At 45.2% G+C, this 20038-nt stretch overlaps 1 protein-coding gene across 1 annotated transcript in view; it reads right to left on the reverse strand.

Moving 5' to 3' along the window:
* The window catches only part of LOC310854013 (kinesin-like protein KIF13B), a 138665-nt gene that overhangs the window by 63152 nt on the left and 55475 nt on the right, over positions 1-20038 (reverse strand). Inside the window, exons 6-9 of the mRNA XM_083758486.1 lie at positions 17255-17347; positions 14439-14619; positions 12123-12210; positions 7953-8087 (exon numbers count right to left, since the gene is read on the reverse strand). Coding sequence (XP_083614612.1) covers positions 7953-8087; positions 12123-12210; positions 14439-14619; positions 17255-17347 — 497 coding nt within the window. The remainder of the gene's footprint in view (positions 1-7952; positions 8088-12122; positions 12211-14438; positions 14620-17254; positions 17348-20038) is intronic.

The following is a 20038-nucleotide window of genomic DNA, read 5'->3' on the forward strand; positions in this document are numbered from 1 at the left end:
GAAGAGCGACTGACATTTTTTAGAATCTGATCTCAGGTCAGAATGGGTTTAATCAGACCAGTGTGTGTCCAGTGGAAACCTCGTATGAATCTGATCTCAGGTCAGAATGGGTTAAATGTCAGACTGTGTTGCTGTTCACTCTCCTGGCGAAGCAACAACATACAGTAGATGTACAGTGCACTGCTAGTCAGGCTGTTGTACAGTACTGCTCATTAACCGCACAGACACACACGCACGCACGCACACACACACACACACACACACACACACACACACACACACACACACACACACACACACACACACACACACACACACACACACACACACACACACACACACACACACACACACACACACACACACACACACACACACACACACACACACACACACACACACACACACACACACACACACACACACACACACACACACACACGTTGTGATTGGACATCCTGAATGCTCTGCAGGGGGAGGGGGAGATATGAGAAAGGAAGATGAGTTCAGACAGACAGACAGACAGACAGACAGACAGACAGACAGACAGACAGACAGACAGACAGCAATGGCCGTAAAACAGAAAGGACACTGACAACAATACTACGTGTGTGTGTGTGTGTGTGTGTGTGTGTGTGTGTGTGTGTGTGTGTGTGTGTGTGTGCGTGCGTGCGCATGCGTGCGTGCGTGTGTGCGTGCGTGCGTGCGTGAATACAGGGGAGTCGGGGTGTGTGTGTGTGTGTGTGGAGGTCATGCTGAGTGAGAAAAGAGCAGGAAGATTACAGTGTGATGTGAAAACAAAGACTGCCCTTGTTCTGAGAGAGAGAGAGAGAGAGAGAGAGAGAGAGAGAGAGAGAGAGAGAGAGCGAGCAGGTGGGGGGTGTTACCATGTCTCTGCATGACAGTCATAAATTACATTTAATGCTCCAATGTCATGGTTTGGTCTGCCGTGGACATTTCTGTGAAACTACTTGCATGTAGAATTTGCAATTATCAGTGTGAAGCAGGTGCGACCAACGACTGCAGTGCTTTAATATGTTGGTGAGAAAGCACTCAGAAATGCAGTATTTTGGTGCATCCATGGAACTGATGGAGGATTGTGGTAGCACTGCAGAGCCCAGGAAATGATCGATGAATGATTAGTACAATGATTATTCTTCAATATCACGTGATATGAGGTCTTATTTGGTTCATGCAATAAAAAAAAGAAATAATTCCCAATGCATTTTTCCCAGACATTTCAAAACGTATTTATTTAAAGACCTTGGAACAGACAACGTGTAGGGAAGTCTCTATCTCTCTCTCTCTCTCCCTCTCCCCCTCTCTCTCTCTCTCTCTCTCTCCCTCTCCCCCTCTCCCCCTCTCTCTCTCTCTCTCTCCTCTCCCTCTCTCCCCCTCTCTCCCCTCTCCCCTCTCCCTCCTCCCTCCTCCCCTCTCTCCTCTCTCCCTCTCTCTCTCTCCCTCCCTCTCTCTCCCTCTCTCCCTCTCTCCCTCCTCTCTCTCTCCCCTCTCTCTCTCTCTCCCTCTCTCTCTCTCCTCCTCTCCCTCTCTCTCTCCTCTCTCCCTCTCCCCCTCTCTCCCTCTCTCCTCTCTCTCCTCTCCCTCTCTCCCTCTCTCTCCCTCTCCTCCTCTCCCCCTCTCTCCCCTCTCTCCCTCTCCTCTCTCCCTCTCCCCCTCTCTTCACTCTCCCTCTCCCCCTCTCCCCCTCTTCTCTCTCTCCCCCTCTCTCCTCTCTCCCCTCTCTCCCTCTCCCCTCCCCTCCTCTCTCCCCCTCTCTCTCTCCCTCTCTCCCCCTCTCTCCCCCTCTCTCACTCTCTCCCCCTCTCTCCCTCTCCTCTCTCTCCTCTCCTCTCTCCCTCTCTCCTCTCTCCCTCTCTCTCTCCTCTCTCCCCCTCTCTCCCCTCTGTCTCTCTCCCTCTCTCTCTCTCTCTCCCCCTCTCTCCCTCTCCCCTCTCTCTCTCCCCTCTCTCTCTCTCTCTCTCCCCCTCTCTCCCCCCTCTCCCTCTCTCTCCCTCTCCCCCTCTCTCCCCTCTCCCCCTCTCTCCCCTCTCCCTCCAGTGGAGGGAACATGTTATTAATGTCATTACTCCTTATCCAGTAACTAGACCGGCAGCAAAAAGCCACACTGGCCAAGAGACAGGCTACTTCACAATTAGCCTGGTGGTGTGACGGTGACTGTAGTACATTAAATAAATTAAAAAAATTGTATAGATCAAAAATAGTAGAAACATATAGAACATTGATATGTTTTGTTTTCCTCGTTTTGTGTTTTGTGTTTTGTGTTTTTTTTTTTGTCTTGTTCCTGTTAACTGTATTGTCCTGTCTGTCTTTGTTTTTGTTTTAGGTTATGTTTGTCTGTTTTTGTTGTTTTTTTCTCCCTTCTGTTTGCTTTGTTGTACTATTTTACTTATGAAAGCCATTTATTTTTTAGAAGGGTAGGCACTATAAGCTTTGGCTTCAGCCTACACCTTTTTGGTCTGTTTCTTTTGCAATTTTTTTTTATTGATATGATTGATTTGTTATAATGACCAAAACAAATAAAACTCTATGACTCTATGACTCTATGTGACCTGACCCCTCGGCCTCCGTTACATTTTTGTCCCTTCTTTTCGCCCAGGGTGTGCTGCCCTGGCCAGGCCCCAGGGTGTGCTGCACTGGGGCCAGGCCCCAGGGTGTGTTGCCCTGGCCAGGCCCCAGGGTGTGCTGCACTGGCCAGGCCCCAGGGTGTGCTGCCCTGGCCAGGCCCCAGGGTGTGTTGCCCTGGCCAGGCCCCAGGGTGTGCTGCACTGGCCAGGCCCCAGGGTGTGCTGCCCTGGCCAGGCCCCAGGGTGTGCTGCACTGGGGCCAGGCCCCAGGGTGTGTTGCCCTGGCCAGGCCCCAGGGTGTGCTGCACTGGCCAGGCCCCAGGGTGTGCTGCCCTGGCCAGGCCCCAGGGTGTGTTGCCCTGGCCAGGCCCCAGGGTGTGCTGCACTGGCCACTAGGCCCCAGGGTGTGCTGCACTGGACCAGGCCCCAGGGTGTGCTGCCCTGGCCACCAGGCCCCAGGGTGTGCTGCACTGGCCAGGCCCCAGGGTGTGCTGCACTGGCCACTAGGCCCCAGGGTGTGCTGCACTGGCCAGGCCCCAGGGTGTGCTGCCCTGGGCCAGGCCCCAGGAGCACAGCCACTGTTCCAGAGACAATAATATGAAGGACTTTGGGTAACAACTCATTGTTGAGGATAGTACCTGCCTGGTACCGTTTTGAAGGTCCCAAGCGAGCTCAGGCAATACCAGAAGGTGACATGAAAACACAGTGCACTGATGACTGCCTGGTCAGAGAGAATAGGCACTAGTGTCGTTGCATCACGATTCACGACAGACTCCCCGATAAGATAACTGCATGTGTACAATTGTTGACAAACTTTTAAACTACTGTAGCCATTGTAAATGTGAAATGAATCACAATAATATTGTGATTCATTTCACATAACTCATTAACTTAAAACCAACACACCATATTATGGTGTGTTGGTTTTAAGTTAATGAGTTAAACTTCAGCCAATACCTGTGTATTTATGTAGCATAGCTAAAGCAGTGTCAGTGATAAGAAGCAGTCGAGTGGCTCACTTCATTATCAGCTTCCCCACCAGCCTGCTGTAAGTTTCACTGTAATGCAACGGCAGACAGAGTCACTGGGCTGGCCTGGCGTATCTGGCTGTCTGATTGATCAACTCCACTGACTCAATGACTGCCGTCCATATTGACTGACTGTCTGGTGGGCTGCTCAGACGGTCAGACGCTCTGTGTTGGGATAATGGGCTGGGTCAGCTGACTGCCTCGCTGCTTCACTGAGTACGTCTGGCTGACATGAGAAAACAGGGGAGGCTAACGGCTAAATGGTTCTCCAACCAATGACTTTAGCAGATTTGTTTTTCTATAGATGAATCCATGGAGCAGTGCCCAGCTGTAGGCCAGGTGTAGGCAATAATATGTTGAGGTGTCAAGCTGCACTTAATGGGACACCTCAGCTATGGCTGCGCCCAGGTCTATAAATTAGCCTTACTGTAACTCGTATACTCAGAGGTCTGTGGAGCCTTAATTGGCAAATTAATTTCACCCTTCTGTTACTGTGAAGTATACTTAAGTTGTGACAATAAAGCCTTTGTGATTCTGACTACAGCTTAAACTGAGCAGGATGTCTCAATGGCTTTGTGAGAAACAATGACCTACTCACTAGCTCTTTATACTGTAGACTAGCTGAAACAATGACCTACTCACTAGCTCTTTATACTGTAGACTAGCTGAAACAATGACCTACTCACTAGCTCTTTATACTGTAGACTAGCTGGCTGGCTGTAAACAGAAACAATGACCTACTCACTAGCTCTTTATACTGTAGACTAGCTGGCTGGCTGGCTGTAAACAGAAACAATGACCTACTCACTAGCTCTTTATACTGTAGACTAGCTGGCTGGCTGTAAACAGAAACAATGACCTACTCACTAGCTCTTTATACTGTAGACTAGCTGGCTGGCTGTAAACAGAAACAATGACCTACTCACTAGCTCTTTATACTGTAGACTAGCTGGCTGGCTGTAAACAGTGACCTACTCACTAGCTCTTTATACTGTAGACTAGCTGGCTGGCTGTAAACAGAGTAAATAGACACAGAGCAGATCAGATGACAGATTTGAGTGACATAGCTGTTAATTATTAACAGTATTTCCTGCTTTTAAACCCACACTGTGTCCTCGGGGGCGGCCGCCATGGAAACAAGTGCTCAGGACCTTGTACTGCTGGTACAAAGTAGGACAGGCAGAAACACTGAGCAACTTTCCAAAGCTCGGGCAACTCCAGCTACAAGTGCCACTAACTACACTCTGCTACTGCTACACTCTACTACTGCAGGCTGGACGCGAATTCCCTGGAGATGACAGTCACGTGCACTCAGGATGAGAAAACATGAGGAAACGAGAGAGGGGCAGTACTACTGTACTACTGTACTAGTGATGCAGTGGGTTAGCTGACGCTAAATATTTAGCATGCCCAAACCGGACGTAACCTGACGCTGCCAGATCCAAGAAGCTTGCTACACAAATTTGTTTCACAGCTTATTGGGATCTGGGATCGCGGAAGCAAATTCGATGACGGGGCTGTTCCTTTTTTTCAAGATACTTGGTAGATGATTGGATGGGACCGTCTGTCTATCACCGTGTGGGCGTGCAAACACAACCAATCATATTGACGTGTCTATATAGCTTCACGTCCGGTTTCGCACATATCCCGCCCTTAGCTCACGCTGATTGGTCCGGTACGGAACGGATTTTTGTCAGCTCAACTGCCTGAGAGATCCCAGATGATTGCTGTGTTGGGGAACATGGTTACCCAATACCGCCCTCATCTGGCAGCGTCAGGTTAAACCGGACGTGCATCCAGCATGCATCACACTAAAACCAAGTACTGTAGATCTGTGTCGTCCACCAGGTGGCAGTGAATCGGTTAATAATTGGCAAGATGTATGATTTTTAACCCATTCTGACCTGAGATCAGATTAAAAAAATGTCTATTACATCCTGACAGTTTCATTATTAACCCATTCTGACCTGAGATCACATTCTAAAAGTGTCTTCGATTTTTCAAAAATAGCAGACCTACAAGCTCGTATCGCGCCACTCGGTGGCGCGATATGAGCTTGTAGATCTGCTATTTTTCAATAGCTAAAGAATAACATGATGCCGACACCAAAATGGGTGCCCATTCAGAATGGGTTAATGATAATATCATCATACTACAAGCCACCAAGTCTCTGTATGCAAGGAAACTCTGTCCGCAAGGAAATACTCTGTCCGCAAGGAAATACTCTGTCCGCAAGGAAATACTCTGTCCGCAAGGAAATACTCTGTCCGCAAGGAAATACTCTGTCCGCAAGGAAATACTCTGTCCGCAAGGAAATACTCTGTCCGCAAGGAAATACTCTGTCCGCAAGGAAATACTCTGTCTGCAAGGAAATACTCTGTCCGCAAGGAGACTGTCTGCAAGAAAACTCTGTCTGCAAGGAAATACTCTGTCTGGGGCACAACTCCAGAGTTACCAACCTGCACACATTTTGTGTACCAACCACGCAATTCTAGGCGTATAGACACCTAGAATTGCATGGTTGGTACACAAAATGTGTGCAGGTTGGTAGCTCTGCAACTCTGGGAGTGATAGACCAAATGGAGTGATAGACCAAATGGAGTGATAGACCAAATGGAGTGATTGACCAAATGGTCCAAGATGTGGGGTGAGAGCTGGGAGTGGCTTACGGACGCTGAGAATAAAAAAACTAAAGAAATTGCCTCAGGAAGAGGCACAGGATTCTTTAATCAGCATCAAAATCATCGAATTGTTAGCAACAATGGATGACAAAGGATTGGTAAAAAAGGGGGAAAAAACATTGGTAATCGGTGGTCTAGGACTCTGATTCTCAAACATGTTTGTCTGTAAATAACCTTTTCATGTACGGCAACCCTGAGTTACTTTATAGAACCTTACATGCATGTCATGTGGAATGTGGAATGCACTTCCCATTGCAGTCAGAACTGCAGCATCACTCCCAATCTTCCGCCGTAGTCTGAAAACCCACCTTTTCAGACTCCATCATGGCCTATAGCACTTACCCTACCCCCTTAGATAGCATTTCTGTAGACTTAGATAGCATCTGATACAGATAGCATGTTATGTAGACGGCACTATAATTGCATTGTATATAGTCATAGCACGCCATAGTACATATGTATAGCATAGTAGTATATATATAGTTTATATGTATAGTATGTATAGTCAGTTTATATGTATAGTTTATATACAGTATATAGTATGTATAGTCTGTATGTATGTATAGTCATAATATAGATATTCCACTGTTACTTTCTTAGCTTACGCATGTTTCATGATAAATGATTTTGTGATGTATTTCCCATGCTTTTGTTCTTGATTATTGTAAGTCGCTCTGGATTAAGAGCGTCTGCTAAATGCCTAAATTGTAAAATTGTATATAACGTATAACGAATATGTACATCTCCCCCACTAACATACAGTGTGTCACGAGGAAAATATCAGTTTCTGAGGATATTCTGGGAGGGACATTCACCAAAAATATTTTTGGTGAAGAGATTTGATGTAGAATAGACTGAAAAAGAATGCACCAAGTACAGTGCAACTCAGGTCAGTTTGACAAAGTATATTTATCCAAATATTCTGAGCCAGCATCACGTCACCCTAGGGTGCCACAGTACTCACTTTAGGCTAGTACTCTCTAAAATCGGGATGTGAACGAAACATTTGGCATCGGTCGGGCTAAAAAAAAAGGCAGTTTTCTGTCCAAATCACAGTATGAAGACGTTGGTAAATGGTGCATTTATATAGCGCCTTTATCCAAGGCGCTTTACATAGATGGTGCATTACATTCACCCATTCATACACCGATTGCGGCAGAAGCCATGCAAGGTACCAACCGGCACATCGGGAGCAATTTGGGGTTCAGTGTCTTGCCCAAGGACACTTCGACATGTAGACGGGAGGAGCCGGGATTCGAACCGCCGACCCATGGATCATTGGACGACCTGCTCTACCTCCTGAGCCACAGTCACCCGTTGAAGGAATTGTAGTAGGAAACAGTGAATGACTCAGTAGTATAGAAACAGGTCTGGAATATCTGGGTCATGAGGAGAGCAATGAAGAATCACCACAGCTAAAATAAGATGCTTCTAAAGAGCGTTGAAAAAGTGCCACCACCGCAAGATTCATTTAAGAAAAAAGGTTAAACTAACAATTACATGAACGGGGAAGCACACACATTTTACCCTGACACACATACAAATCAGACAGTGTTAGCCGAGCTTACGCACATATGTGCGCGTCTGTGTCTTACCCGAGAGTGCAGGTATTTTAGTATGTGTGTGTGTGTGTGTGTGTGTGTGTGTGTGTGTCTTACCCCAGAATGCAGGTCTTTCAGTGTGTGTGTAAGGATGACATTAAAGACAGCGTGAGAGCGGCTGCTCTCCTCATTCATGTTTGTGGCGGCGACGGTGCGAGACTTGTTCCCCTCGGACATCAGAGACTCGATGTCCTGTCAACACAACACAAGACTTCATACACGTGACAATACGGACATCAGAGACTCGATGTCCTGTCAACACAAACACAATACTTCATACACGTGACAATACGGACATCAGAGACTCGATGTCCTGTCAACACAACACAATACTTCATACACGTGACAATACTGTGTCATCACTAACGTCCAAGGTCATGAAGTGTTGATTTTGACAGCAGATTTTGATTATAAATAGACACGCACATAAACAAGACGCATAAGATCAATCACATTGTCTTCCAGCGTTGCTGTCATTGCTTAGGTTGAAGCCGACTGAAACATTACACAGTTCTATTTTTACATCATCCATCCAGGATTTATATATATAGAAAATGGTTTTCCACAGCTGCCATCCGTTTATCTCTTTTGTTTGATACAGATGACAGCTTTGACAAACAAAACCACGTTTGTCACCATTAAAGCAATCCTGCTTTATTATTATTATTATTATTATTATTATTATTACATAGGCCAAATCTAAGCCCTGCTTAGATTTATCTTTCTCAGAATCTATGGCCAGAACTTTATAGTTTATTTCCATTTTTATTTTATTTTTATGTAATCTAAATCTGACACTATACTCTGCTTAGTGTATTCTGAATCTTGCTCAAACAAGGGTAGGCGCAATAAGCCTCGGCTTCAGCCTTCACCTTTTCGGTACCACTAGTAACACTAGTGGAAATTCATGTATGTACTCTACGTCTGTATGTACTCCTTTTATTGACCGAAATAAATCTATCTGATGATGTTCCTTAGTGTGAACGTGGGTTGATTTGGTCTTTAGTGTGAAGGTGGGTTGATTTGGTCTATAGTGTGAAGGTGGGTTGATTTGGTCTTTAGTGTGAAGGTGGGTTGATTTGGTCTTTAGTGTGAAGGTGGGTTGATTTGGTCTTTAGTGTGAAGGTGGGTTGATTTGGTCTTTAGTGTGAAGGTGGGTTGATTTGGTCTTTAGTGTGAAGGTGGGTTGATTTGGTCTTTAGTGTGAAGGTGGGTTGATTTGGTCTATAGTGTGAAGGTGGGTTGATTTGGTCTTTAGTGTGAAGGTGGGTTGATTTGGTCTTTAGTGTGAAGGTGGGTTGATTTGGTCTTTAGTGTGAAGGTGGGTTGATTTGGTCTATAGTGTGAAGGTGGGTTGATTTGGTCTTTAGTGTGAAGGTGGGTTGATTTGGTCTATAGTGTGAAGGTGGGTTGATTTGGTCTTTAGTGTGAAGGTGGGTTGATTTGGTCTTTAGTGTGAAGGTGGGTTGATTTGGTCTATAGTGTGAAGGTGGGTTGATTTGGTCTTTAGTGTGAAGGTGGGTTGATTTGGTCTATAGTGTGAAGGTGGGTTGATTTGGTCTTTAGTGTGAAGGTGGGTTGATTTGGTCTTTAGTGTGAAGGTGGGTTGATTTGGTCTTTAGTGTGAAGGTGGGTTGATTTGGTCTTTAGTGTGAAGGTGGGTTGATTTGGTCTATAGTGTGAAGGTCGGTTGATTTGGTCTTTAGTGTGAAGGTGGGTTGATTTGGTCTTTAGTGTGAAGGTGGGTTGATTTGGTCTTTAGTGTGAAGGTGGGTTGATTTGGTCTTTAGTGTGAAGGTGGGTTGATTTGGTCTATAGTGTGAAGGTGGGTTGATTTGGTCTTTAGTGTGAAGGTGGGTTGATTTGGTCTTTAGTGTGAAGGTGGGTTGATTTGGTCTTTAGTGTGAAGGTGGGTTGATTTGGTCTTTAGTGTGAAGGTGGGTTGATTTGGTCTTTAGTGTGAAGGTGGGTTGATTTGGTCTTTAGTGTGAAGGTGGGTTGATTTGGTCTTTAGTGTGAAGGTGGGTTGATTTGGTCTTTAGTGTGAAGGTGGGTTGATTTGGTCTTTAGTGTGAAGGTGGGTTGATTTGGTCTTTAGTGTGAAGGTGGGTTGATTTGGTCTATAGTGTGAAGGTGGGTTGATTTGGTCTTTAGTGTGAAGGTGGGTTGATTTGGTCTTTAGTGTGAAGGTGGGTTGATTTGGTCTTTAGTGTGAAGGTGGGTTGATTTGGTCTTTAGTGTGAAGGTGGGTTGATTTGGTCATTAGTGTGAAGGTGGGTTGATTTGGTCTTTAGTGTGAAGGTGGGTTGATTTGGTCTATAGTGTGAAGGTGGGTTGATTTGGTCATTAGTGTGAAGGTGGGTTGATTTGGTCTTTAGTGTGAAGGTGGGTTGATTTGGTCTTTAGTGTGAAGGTGGGTTGATTTGGTCTTTAGTGTGAAGGTGGGTTGATTTGGTCTTTAGTGTGAAGGTGGGTTGATTTGGTCTTTAGTGTGAAGGTGGGTTGATTTCTCACATACGACGAGAAATGTCTGTGGACTACCTTTTTTTGTTTGTGTTGCGCTCTTTAACCCATTCTGACCTGAGATCAGATTCATACGAGGTTTCCACTGGACACACATTGGTCTGATTGACCCATTCTGACCTGAGACCAGATTCTAAAAATGTCAGTCGTTCTTCGATTTTTCAAAAATAGCAGACCTACAAGCTCGTAGCGCGCCACTCGGTGGCGCGCTATGAGCTTGTAGATCTGCTATTTTTCAATAGCTAAAGCATAACATGATGCCGACACCAAAATGGGTGCCCGGTCAGAATGGGATAAATACTGTAGCAGATCTACAAGCTCACAACACGTCTCGCTGCGGTGAGTTTTGAGCATGCAACAGATGATTGATCTTATGTGTGTCTTATTTAGGATGGTTATCTGTATTGCATTATGATTGCTTAATCTGTAGCTCAACAATCCAAGCCTGTTTAGCAAATTAGTTCTCTGACAATCTAAACCAAATAATAAAAAAAATAAAACACAATAAAGCATGTCACTCTCCATCTCTCTCCCCATTATTCCTTAATAAAAACTCTCACTCTATATTATAGTATGTTGTATCCTTGAGTGCTATGATTTTTTTTTTTTTTTTCAAAAGTCACTGAACAGATTACGTCTTCTTACTCAAATTCCAGATGAGCGGTGCATTAAAATGCAACACTTTCTTGCTAGAATCACAGAAGCAAAACTTGTAGGAACTTAAAGGACAACTTTAGTTTTTTTCAACCAAGGTTCATGTTTTAGGTTGTTATTAGAGAAACTAAAAGGTGAGTGTTCATTTTCTTTCATTTGCTGCTTTCTTTCGTTTTAGGGATTTTAGCAGTTTTTGACAGGGGGGCGGGGGCATTCGAGCATGGGGCTAAATATGTATTTTTTAACACAATTTTATGGTGATTTATTTTTTTATGGTTTACTATAGTCCTAATAAACGCCAGGAAATTACATCTGGCCACAAAAGATCACAGGATCTATTGAATGAGACAAACTGACATATTGAGCCTATACACACAGTATAAGCCTTAAATCACCATAAAATTGTGTTAAAAAATGCATATTTAGCCCCATGCTCGAATGCCCCCGCCCCCCTGTCAAAAACAGCTAAAATCCCTAAAACGAAAGAAAGCAGCAAATGAAAAAAGATTAACACTCATCTTTTAATTTATCTCTTAACAACCTAAAACATGAACCTTGGTTGAAAAAAACTAAAGTTGTCCTTTAAGTATAACCAGTTTGCCTTGTGTAGGACTGTTGAAATGCTGTGTGCTTAAAGAGATTACGTGTGCACAGCTAATGCAATTCTGAACCGTGTATAATTACTAATTAGACCTGTAAAGGTCACAGGAGTTTGCTGCGTGTGTAGGCACTTTCTGTAAAAAGGGCATAATAAATGTAAAGTGTGTGTACATCAGTGGTGTAACGCAATTATGTATACATCTTATACATTTGAAAACTTGATTGCAATACTTTTGGACTTTTCTTAAGCAAATGTCGGATTCCATAGTTTTACCTGTATAACAGTGCATTTCTACATTTGCAGTATTGATACTTTTACTTAAGCAAATGTCGGATTCCATAGTTTTACCTGTGTTAACAGTGCATTTCTACATTTGCAGTATTGATACTTTTACTTAAGTAAAACAATGTGAGTACATTTCTCCACCGCTGGTGTCCATCAGTCGTTACCTTATAGCAGGCCACAGCCAGTCGAGACAGGCCGTCCACATACGGTCCCAGGACCTTATGTTCCCTCACTCTCAGTGCCTGTCTGCTCCTGGAAAAGACACACCAAAACACTGTAACCCATTGAAACCCGGAAGGGGGGGGGAATTAAAAAACTTCAGTGCACTGTGCAAGGAATAAATGCATTCGCCATGTATCTGAAGGAAGTCTGATCCAATCATTTTTAGATTTCTCCAGTTTAATCCTGCGTTTAGGGCCCAGGCCGTAGCGTAACGGTCTGGGCACCGGACTGGTAATCCAGTCGCAGTGTGCCGCGGGTTCGACTCCCGGACCCGACACGGCCCTTGCTGCATGTCATCCCCCCATCTCTCTCCCGTTTCCTGTCAGCCTACTGTCTGTCCCTTCAAAAATCAATAAAAGGCGTAAGCCGCAAAAAAAAATATCTTAAAAAAAATAAATCCTGCGTTTAGGTTTTGTTGTGTTCAAGATCTGATTTCAGGCATGTTTAAGCCTCCAGGAAAATCCGTGTTGAGGTTCTTAATCCACTGTTTTTCATTAAAACGTCTTTGTCCTAAAACTGTCCAGTTGGGATTGTGTTGAAGTCCAGCGCATTTTAGAGCTTCAATGCCATGAGCCATGAAATGTTGCACAAACCTTGTGGTTGTCTTTTTTCCATTGTTAATATTGTATCTGTGTTGTCCCAGCCTTGTACCTATTGTTTTACCCGTTTCTCCGACATATTGTAAACCACATTTGTTACATGTGATTAAGTAAATGCAGTTGCTGGTTCTGGTTGTTATTCGTTGTTTAATCTCTAACACGCGTTTTGTAGTTCTATTTTTGACTAATTGTTTGGGTTTGAAGTATTCTGGTCCCTCGCGTGCTGGTGTGTTGATTTCTTTTAGCTTGCTGTGTACTAGATAATCTTTAAGGTTTTTGTTTTTTCTGTAGGCCGATATAATTTTATAATCTTTTAGAAGATCATCCGTTCGGTTCTCAAAATTCCTTTTTATTCTGTTGTTGGCTAGTTTGCTCTGTGTTGAATAACTGGTTATCAGGGGGGGGGGGGGGGGGGGGGGTGACAGTTTGTTTGTTGTCGTCAAGGGGCTTTGTGACATTATGGTTACACCTCACTGACAATGAGATGTCCTACTAACCTTAAGACCAGTCAGTCCATCTAATAAAACCAGCCGTACCCTATTAAACCCCTTCCTAGTGAGCAGAGCTTCATCGTTCTGCACTACACGGCCACTGCTCCATATGGCTGTCAGATGGCATGCCGCTGGACTGGCCGGCTTTAACAGGGTCAAAGGTCATGTGGGGACAGGGGGCAGGTCAGAGGTCAGCGGTGTCTGGGTTCAGGAGGCCCTTTCTGCTGACAGAAACAACAAAAGCCCAGCATGCGGATAGGGATCGGGGGCCCCACCCCCAGGGGCCTGATTTACTGACGCCCAGGCTGGACATGAACTCTGAGGAGACACACTGATGACCGCTGTTCTGTTAGCGAGCAGAGAGAGGGCAGGGAACTAACGGAGTCCATGACGATAAACCTTTAGCGAGCAGAGGGCAGGGAACTAACGGAGTCCATGACGATAAACCTTTAGCGAGCAGAGGGCAGGGAACTAACGGAGTCCATGACGATAAATAAACCTCACCTGCAGCATCTTTCAGACAGAGAATGCAACTTGGAGGTCCTCCCCCATCATGACAATAATATACAAAAACTCAACTTTTTGTTTTGTTTTGACGATGGCAAAAAAAACAGATCAGTGGCGTCCGCCGGGCTGATTTACGGCCAGCCGGCTGGACATGAACTCTACGGACATCAGCCAGCTGCCTGTCCTCCTCATCTATACTAGCGAGAGGAGACAAGTGAGAGAAAAGTACTATTCATTGTGGATGACATTAAGGTTTTATAGTGCCTGGTTCACTAGGGTCTTTTCTATGCTTATTGCTCCTTTCCAGCAGGTTACCGGTAGTGTGCACTGTGGAGCAACATGCATGCGCCTTCCAGTTCAAATACCGGTAGTTAATTTGTCATGTAATATAGAGGGTATGCGTGACGCGTGTGACATCATCATAACTGGAAGTTATGCGGGAACGCCTATTTAGTGTAAAAAAAAAACGATCTGATTGCATTAAACAATAACGTAAACTCACTTTGGCACTCACTTTATGCTCTCTGCTATAGTATAACCCAATACCAAAGTGCCTTATTGACCTTCGATATGAAGGAATTATCTTCTGGAACCTATACGTGCTTTCAAGAGGTCAGATTTGGGAGGTGGAAAGCGAGGAGTATAGGCTTGTGTCTCGTACCCTTTGGGGTCCAGGAGGTCTCGGACCTTCTCGTTGTAGATCTCCATGTAGGAGACCTCCACGGTGAAGCTGTTCTCCTCTCTCTGCTCCTGCACGGTGCGCTCAAACAGAGCGCTGCACAGCCTGGGGATCAGGCCGGGGCTGTCCACGGAGCCCATCATGGTGTACGACTTCCCCGAACCTGGAGGATAAGACACGGAACGCACATGATGCATGTCCATCAGATCAGTGGTTCTCAACCAGGGGTCCTTGAGGGGGTTCCAGGTGGTCCCCAGATAAATGATGGAGAGTTGGTATCCAAATGGACCCTTATAGATCTTTAGACACTTCACCCTTTTTGCAAAAAAATATATGTTAATGAAGTTTAGAAGCTTTAGAACACTTTCCTGGAGATCTTTATGTGTGTAATATGTGGTTTTAGTTATTTTAGATTGTAGCAGTGAGCCTGTTGGCTCTGATGTCATGGACACTGGGCTCACTTCCTTCCTGGACTACATGTTGTCTCAGTAAGACAGCTCTCCCCCTATCCACAAGGAGGAGCAGTGCACCAAAGAATTATGGGAATTGTAGTCCAGGAAGGTAGTGAGACCAGTGTCCATGACATCAGAGACAACAGGCTCACTGCTACAATCTAAAATATCTAAAACCACATATTACACACATAAAGACGCCCAGGAAAGTGTTCTAAAGCTTCTAAACGTCATTAACATATATTTTTTTGCAAAAAGGGTGAAGTGTCCCTTTAACTCTTGAGAGCGTAAAATGAAACCAAATGACCCTTGCGGGTCCATTTGGTTTCATTTTACACCCTCAAGAGTTAAATTGTTGTTAAACATTTGCATTACTTAATTTACAAGACGTCTACACAATTAGAGAATGTAGAAGAGTTCTTAATTTGATCACTGTTTGCCTGTTTAGCTCTCCTAATGATACCAACATCAATACATGCATGGAATGGTGAACAACAAGATCTTATCCAATGACAACAAAATATTTTTGAAAATCCAGACTTAAATGAGCCTTGAATGTCATCAAATGGTGGTCTGTGGCTCAAATGCCAAAGAAGAAATGGACCCTGGGGGTTGAAAACCACTGCTATAGATGCATACACCTGTACAGTCACATGCACACAACATAGTAGGTGTTACTGTTACAGAGCAAACACACAGCTGAAATGAGCAACGTTACTTGCTTTCAAGTAGAAAGACCTGCCCATTTCAAAAACATTATTTTTCTGTAATGGATCTGAATTCCTCACATCAATCCCCCAGTTATATTCTGCTGTACTATCACAATGTTGCCTTTGTAGTCACTTCAATAAACTAAATTAGTTAAAGCCTAGTTGCATAGCATAAATGGATATGTGTGCACGCCACGCACGCACATATGCACGCACAGACGCACACACACGCAAAACATAGTCTCGGCCATGCCTTTGGCCTGGCGGAGACAAAAACGGAGTCTCTGCTCCTGACAAGTATTTAAGAAGCTAACAAGAGAAGAATAACAATGACAACACAAGAGAAACGGTCACATGCTTGTGCTCAGTGTTACATACATGCAACACACAGAGAAGCCAGTTGGTCACCATGTCAGAGAGCGTGTTTTACTGTCATAACATGGGACAATACAGGGTCTATATGGAACATAACGAGAGTGCCTACATACAGTAGCACAATCAAGAGTGTTAATTTAACTCTGGGAGAGTTCAATTGGACCTACGAGGGTAAATTCTTACACTCTTGAGTTAAACAGAATTTTGCTGCATACCACTTGTTATGAAGTTGCCTTAACCCATTCTGAACGGGGACCCATTTTGGCGTTAGCATCGTGTCGTGCTTTAGCTATTTAAAAAATAGCAGATCTACAAGCTCATATCGCGCCACAGAGTGGCGCGATACGAGCTTGTAGGTCTGCTATTTTTTGAAAAATCGAAGACACTTTTAGAATCTGATCTCAGGTCAGAATGGGTTAATGGGAGAACTACCAGTTCAAATCTGTGGCGAAAGGAATCTATTTGGGAAGATGAACTGGAACAGGAAACAGGTGTGCCACCTTCAGGAAACTGGGACTACAGTTATGCACAGGGCATATTTATCACGCCCTCTGGTATGAGGTCATTATTGCCCTTCTCTGGTATGAGGTCATTATTGCCCTTCTCTGGTATGAGGTCATTATTGCCCTTCTCTGGTATGAGGTCATTATTGCCCTTCTCTGGTATGAGGTCATTATTGCCCTTCTCTGATATGAGGTCATTATTGCCCTTCTCTGGTATGAGGTCATTATTGCCCTTCTCTGGTATGAGGTCATTATTGCCCTTCTCTGGTATGAGGTCATTATTGCCCTTCTCTGGTATGAGGTCATTATTGCCCCTCTCACCACTCACTCAATTCCAGTTCAAAGAGAAAATGTGTACTGGTGCTTTTCTAGTTACATTCTAGCTGGTGTACAACACTGGCTTTAGTTCCAGGATCAGAAACAATAGGAAAGGAGTAATAGAGTCAGAGGGAGCTGAGATTTGAGAAGAGATTAAGAGTACCAGAGGGTTTTAATCATTCATATTTTTTGTAGTATGGTACAGTACAGGGGTTTGATTCAAGAGCTTGACTGTGTTGATGAGTACTATACCTGTCTGTCTGTGTCTGCCTGTCTGTCTGTGTTGATGAGTACTATACCTGTCTGTCTGTGTCTGCCTGTCTGTCTGTGTTGATGAGTACTGTACCTGTCTGTCTGTGTCTGCCTGTCTGTCTGTGTTGATGAGTACTGTACCTGTCTGTCTGTGTCTGCCTGTCTGTCTGTGTTGATGAGTACTATACCTGTCTGTCCGTAGGCAAATATACAGGCATTGTAGCCGAGGAAGGCGTTGTGCAGAAGACTCTGCCCAAGGCACTGGAACACTACCTCCTGACCTGCAACACACACACACACACACACACACACACACACACACACACACACACACACACACACACACACACACACACACACACACACACACACACACACACACACACACACGTTAGGTTATTCTTGAAGATTTTAGCTCTCTCAACATTCTGCAACAGTATTTGTATTTGGTGTTATATATATGAATTATATAGGGTCTAAGTTGATAAAGATTATTTGTTGCTTCATCATTTTTACAGTACATGGGAGGAGACGGATCATTAAGAGACATCAGAGAGAGGGTGGGTGGGGGGGTTTGACACTGAGCCATCACAGCATCCCACCAGGATTAGTCAGTAGTTTTAATTTAATCAGCGTTTTAACGTAGCTGTAAACGATATGCTGGGTTCCTGGTGGTTCCTCCCGTGGCCTCAAACACACTGAGACGACAGTTATCCGCTGTGGTTATCGAGGTTTTCAAACACATGGAACACATGGTGCACATCTTGAATCAGCATGCACAGTTAGCAGCAGGCCCTTTTCAATAGGAGAACAGCTAAGTAAACAACCGGCGGCTTATCCAGCAGCCTATATGTAATACTGGTAACAAGTATCTTTGAAAATCCATTATGAATTAGATTTATGGGTGACAGCCGGAATGCAGACGGCACCCGGGTGAGCAGTATGGGTTTGGCGCCCCAGCCTGTGTCCTCCGTGAGGAGGAAGCCCAACAAACCCTCAGTGAGGCCTTTAGGAGGACCATTCGAGCCACAAGCGGAGCCTGCAGCACCACCATTGCCCAGGTGGAGCCTGCAGCACCACCATTGCCCAGGTGGAGCCTGCAGCACCACCATTGCCCAGGTGGAGCCTGCAGCACCACCATTGCCCAGGTGGAGCCTGCAGCACCACCATTGCCCAGGCGGAGCCTGCAGCACCACCATTGCGGCTCAAGAATCCACCACTCCTGAATGAAGTGTCTGGTGCTGGGAGTCTGGTGCAACGCACAGGTCCTGGTGCTGGGAGTCTGGTGCAACGCACAGGTCCTGGTGCTGGGAGTCTGGTGCAACGCACAGGTCCTGGTGCTGGGAGTCTGGTGCAACGCACAGGTCCTGGCCTGTGCGAGTGGAGAGTGGACCTGGTGAGACGTAAGACGGGCCCGGACAGGAGTCAACCCACAGAGCCTACTCCGTTCCACACGCCAGAATCTGGCTCTCCCAGTCCCGGCAGAGTATAGTTCCGGAGTAGTTCCGATGGATCGTGTGGCCCTGGTCTTGCCCTAATGGGACTGATCGAGGGTAGCTATACTGGGACGTAAGTCGGGACTTGATCACCCCGGCTGGGTCACCTGAGAGAGGGGTATGATTGTTCGAGAGACCTGAAACCCTGATGACCTTGGGATACATCACTGAGGATACGTCCCAGGTGCATCCATTCGATGTTCTTTAGTTCACTGGAATCAGTGTAGTAAAAATGTAAATTAATTTTCATTTAACCCATTCTGACCGGGCAACCATTTTGGTGTTGGCATCATGTTATGCTTTAGCTATTGAAAAATAGCAGATCTACAAGCTCATATCGCGCCACCGAGTGGCGCGATACGAGCTTGTAGGTCTGCTATTTTTGAAAAATTGAAGAGCGACTGACATTTTTTAGAATCTGATCTCAGGTCAGAATCAGATCATCAGACCAGTGTGTGTCCGGCGGAAACCTCGTATGAATCTGATCTCAGGTCAGAATGGGTTAAAAGATGACACCCGTGTGAAGTGAGGGGCGCTCTTATCATCGTACATCCATTCATTGTCAATGGGAATGTGTAGGACAAAAATTGCCGATTTTCTTTTCCACATATGACGTACATTCTTCAGTCATAGTCAATGGGGATTAAAGTTTTGTGTGAGACGAAAATCTACACTATAGGAATATAGCGCCCTTCAAACAAAATCGAATGAATATGTTATTATTTATCTATCTATAAAAGCACCAAAAAATGTCTGTCAGTCATTCTGTCCGTAGCCTACACTTCCTTATATTAACCTGTCTGCCCCATCTGGCGAACATGATTAGATGTTCATATATTCAGAACGGGTAAGGACTAGGTCTTTTTAAACAAACAAACAAATATGGTGGGGGTACAAGAGTTCGGGCCCATAAGTGACCCTCACTCTAAATGGTAAATGGTAAATGGTGCATTTATATAGCGCCTTTATCCAAGGCGCTTTACATAGATGGTGCATTACATTCACCCATTCATACACTGATTGCGGCGGAAGCCATGCAAGGTACCAACCAGCACATTAGGAGCAATTTGGGGTTCAGTGTCTTTGCCCAAGGACACTTCGACATGTAGACAGGAGGAGCCGGGATTCGAACCGCCGACCCATGGATCATTGGACGACCTGCTCTACCTCCTGAGCCACAGTCGCCTCTGATTGGACGACCTGCTCTACCTCCTGAACCACAGTCGCCTCTGATTGGACGACCTGCTCTACCTCCTGAGCCACAGTCGCCTCTGATTGGACGACCTGCTCTACCTCCTGAGCCACAGTCGCCTCTGATTGGACGACCTGCTCTACCTCCTGAGCCACAGTCGCCTCTGATTGGACGACCTGCTCTACCTCCTGAGCCACAGTCGCCTCTGATTGGACGACCTGCTCTACCTCCTGAGCCACAGTCACCTCTGATTGGACGACCTGCTCTACCTCCTGAGCCACAGT

The sequence above is a fragment of the Protomyctophum parallelum genome (assembly GCF_964188405.1).
Source record: "Protomyctophum parallelum genome assembly, chromosome: 2".
Lineage (NCBI taxonomy): Eukaryota > Metazoa > Chordata > Actinopteri > Myctophiformes > Myctophidae > Protomyctophum > Protomyctophum parallelum.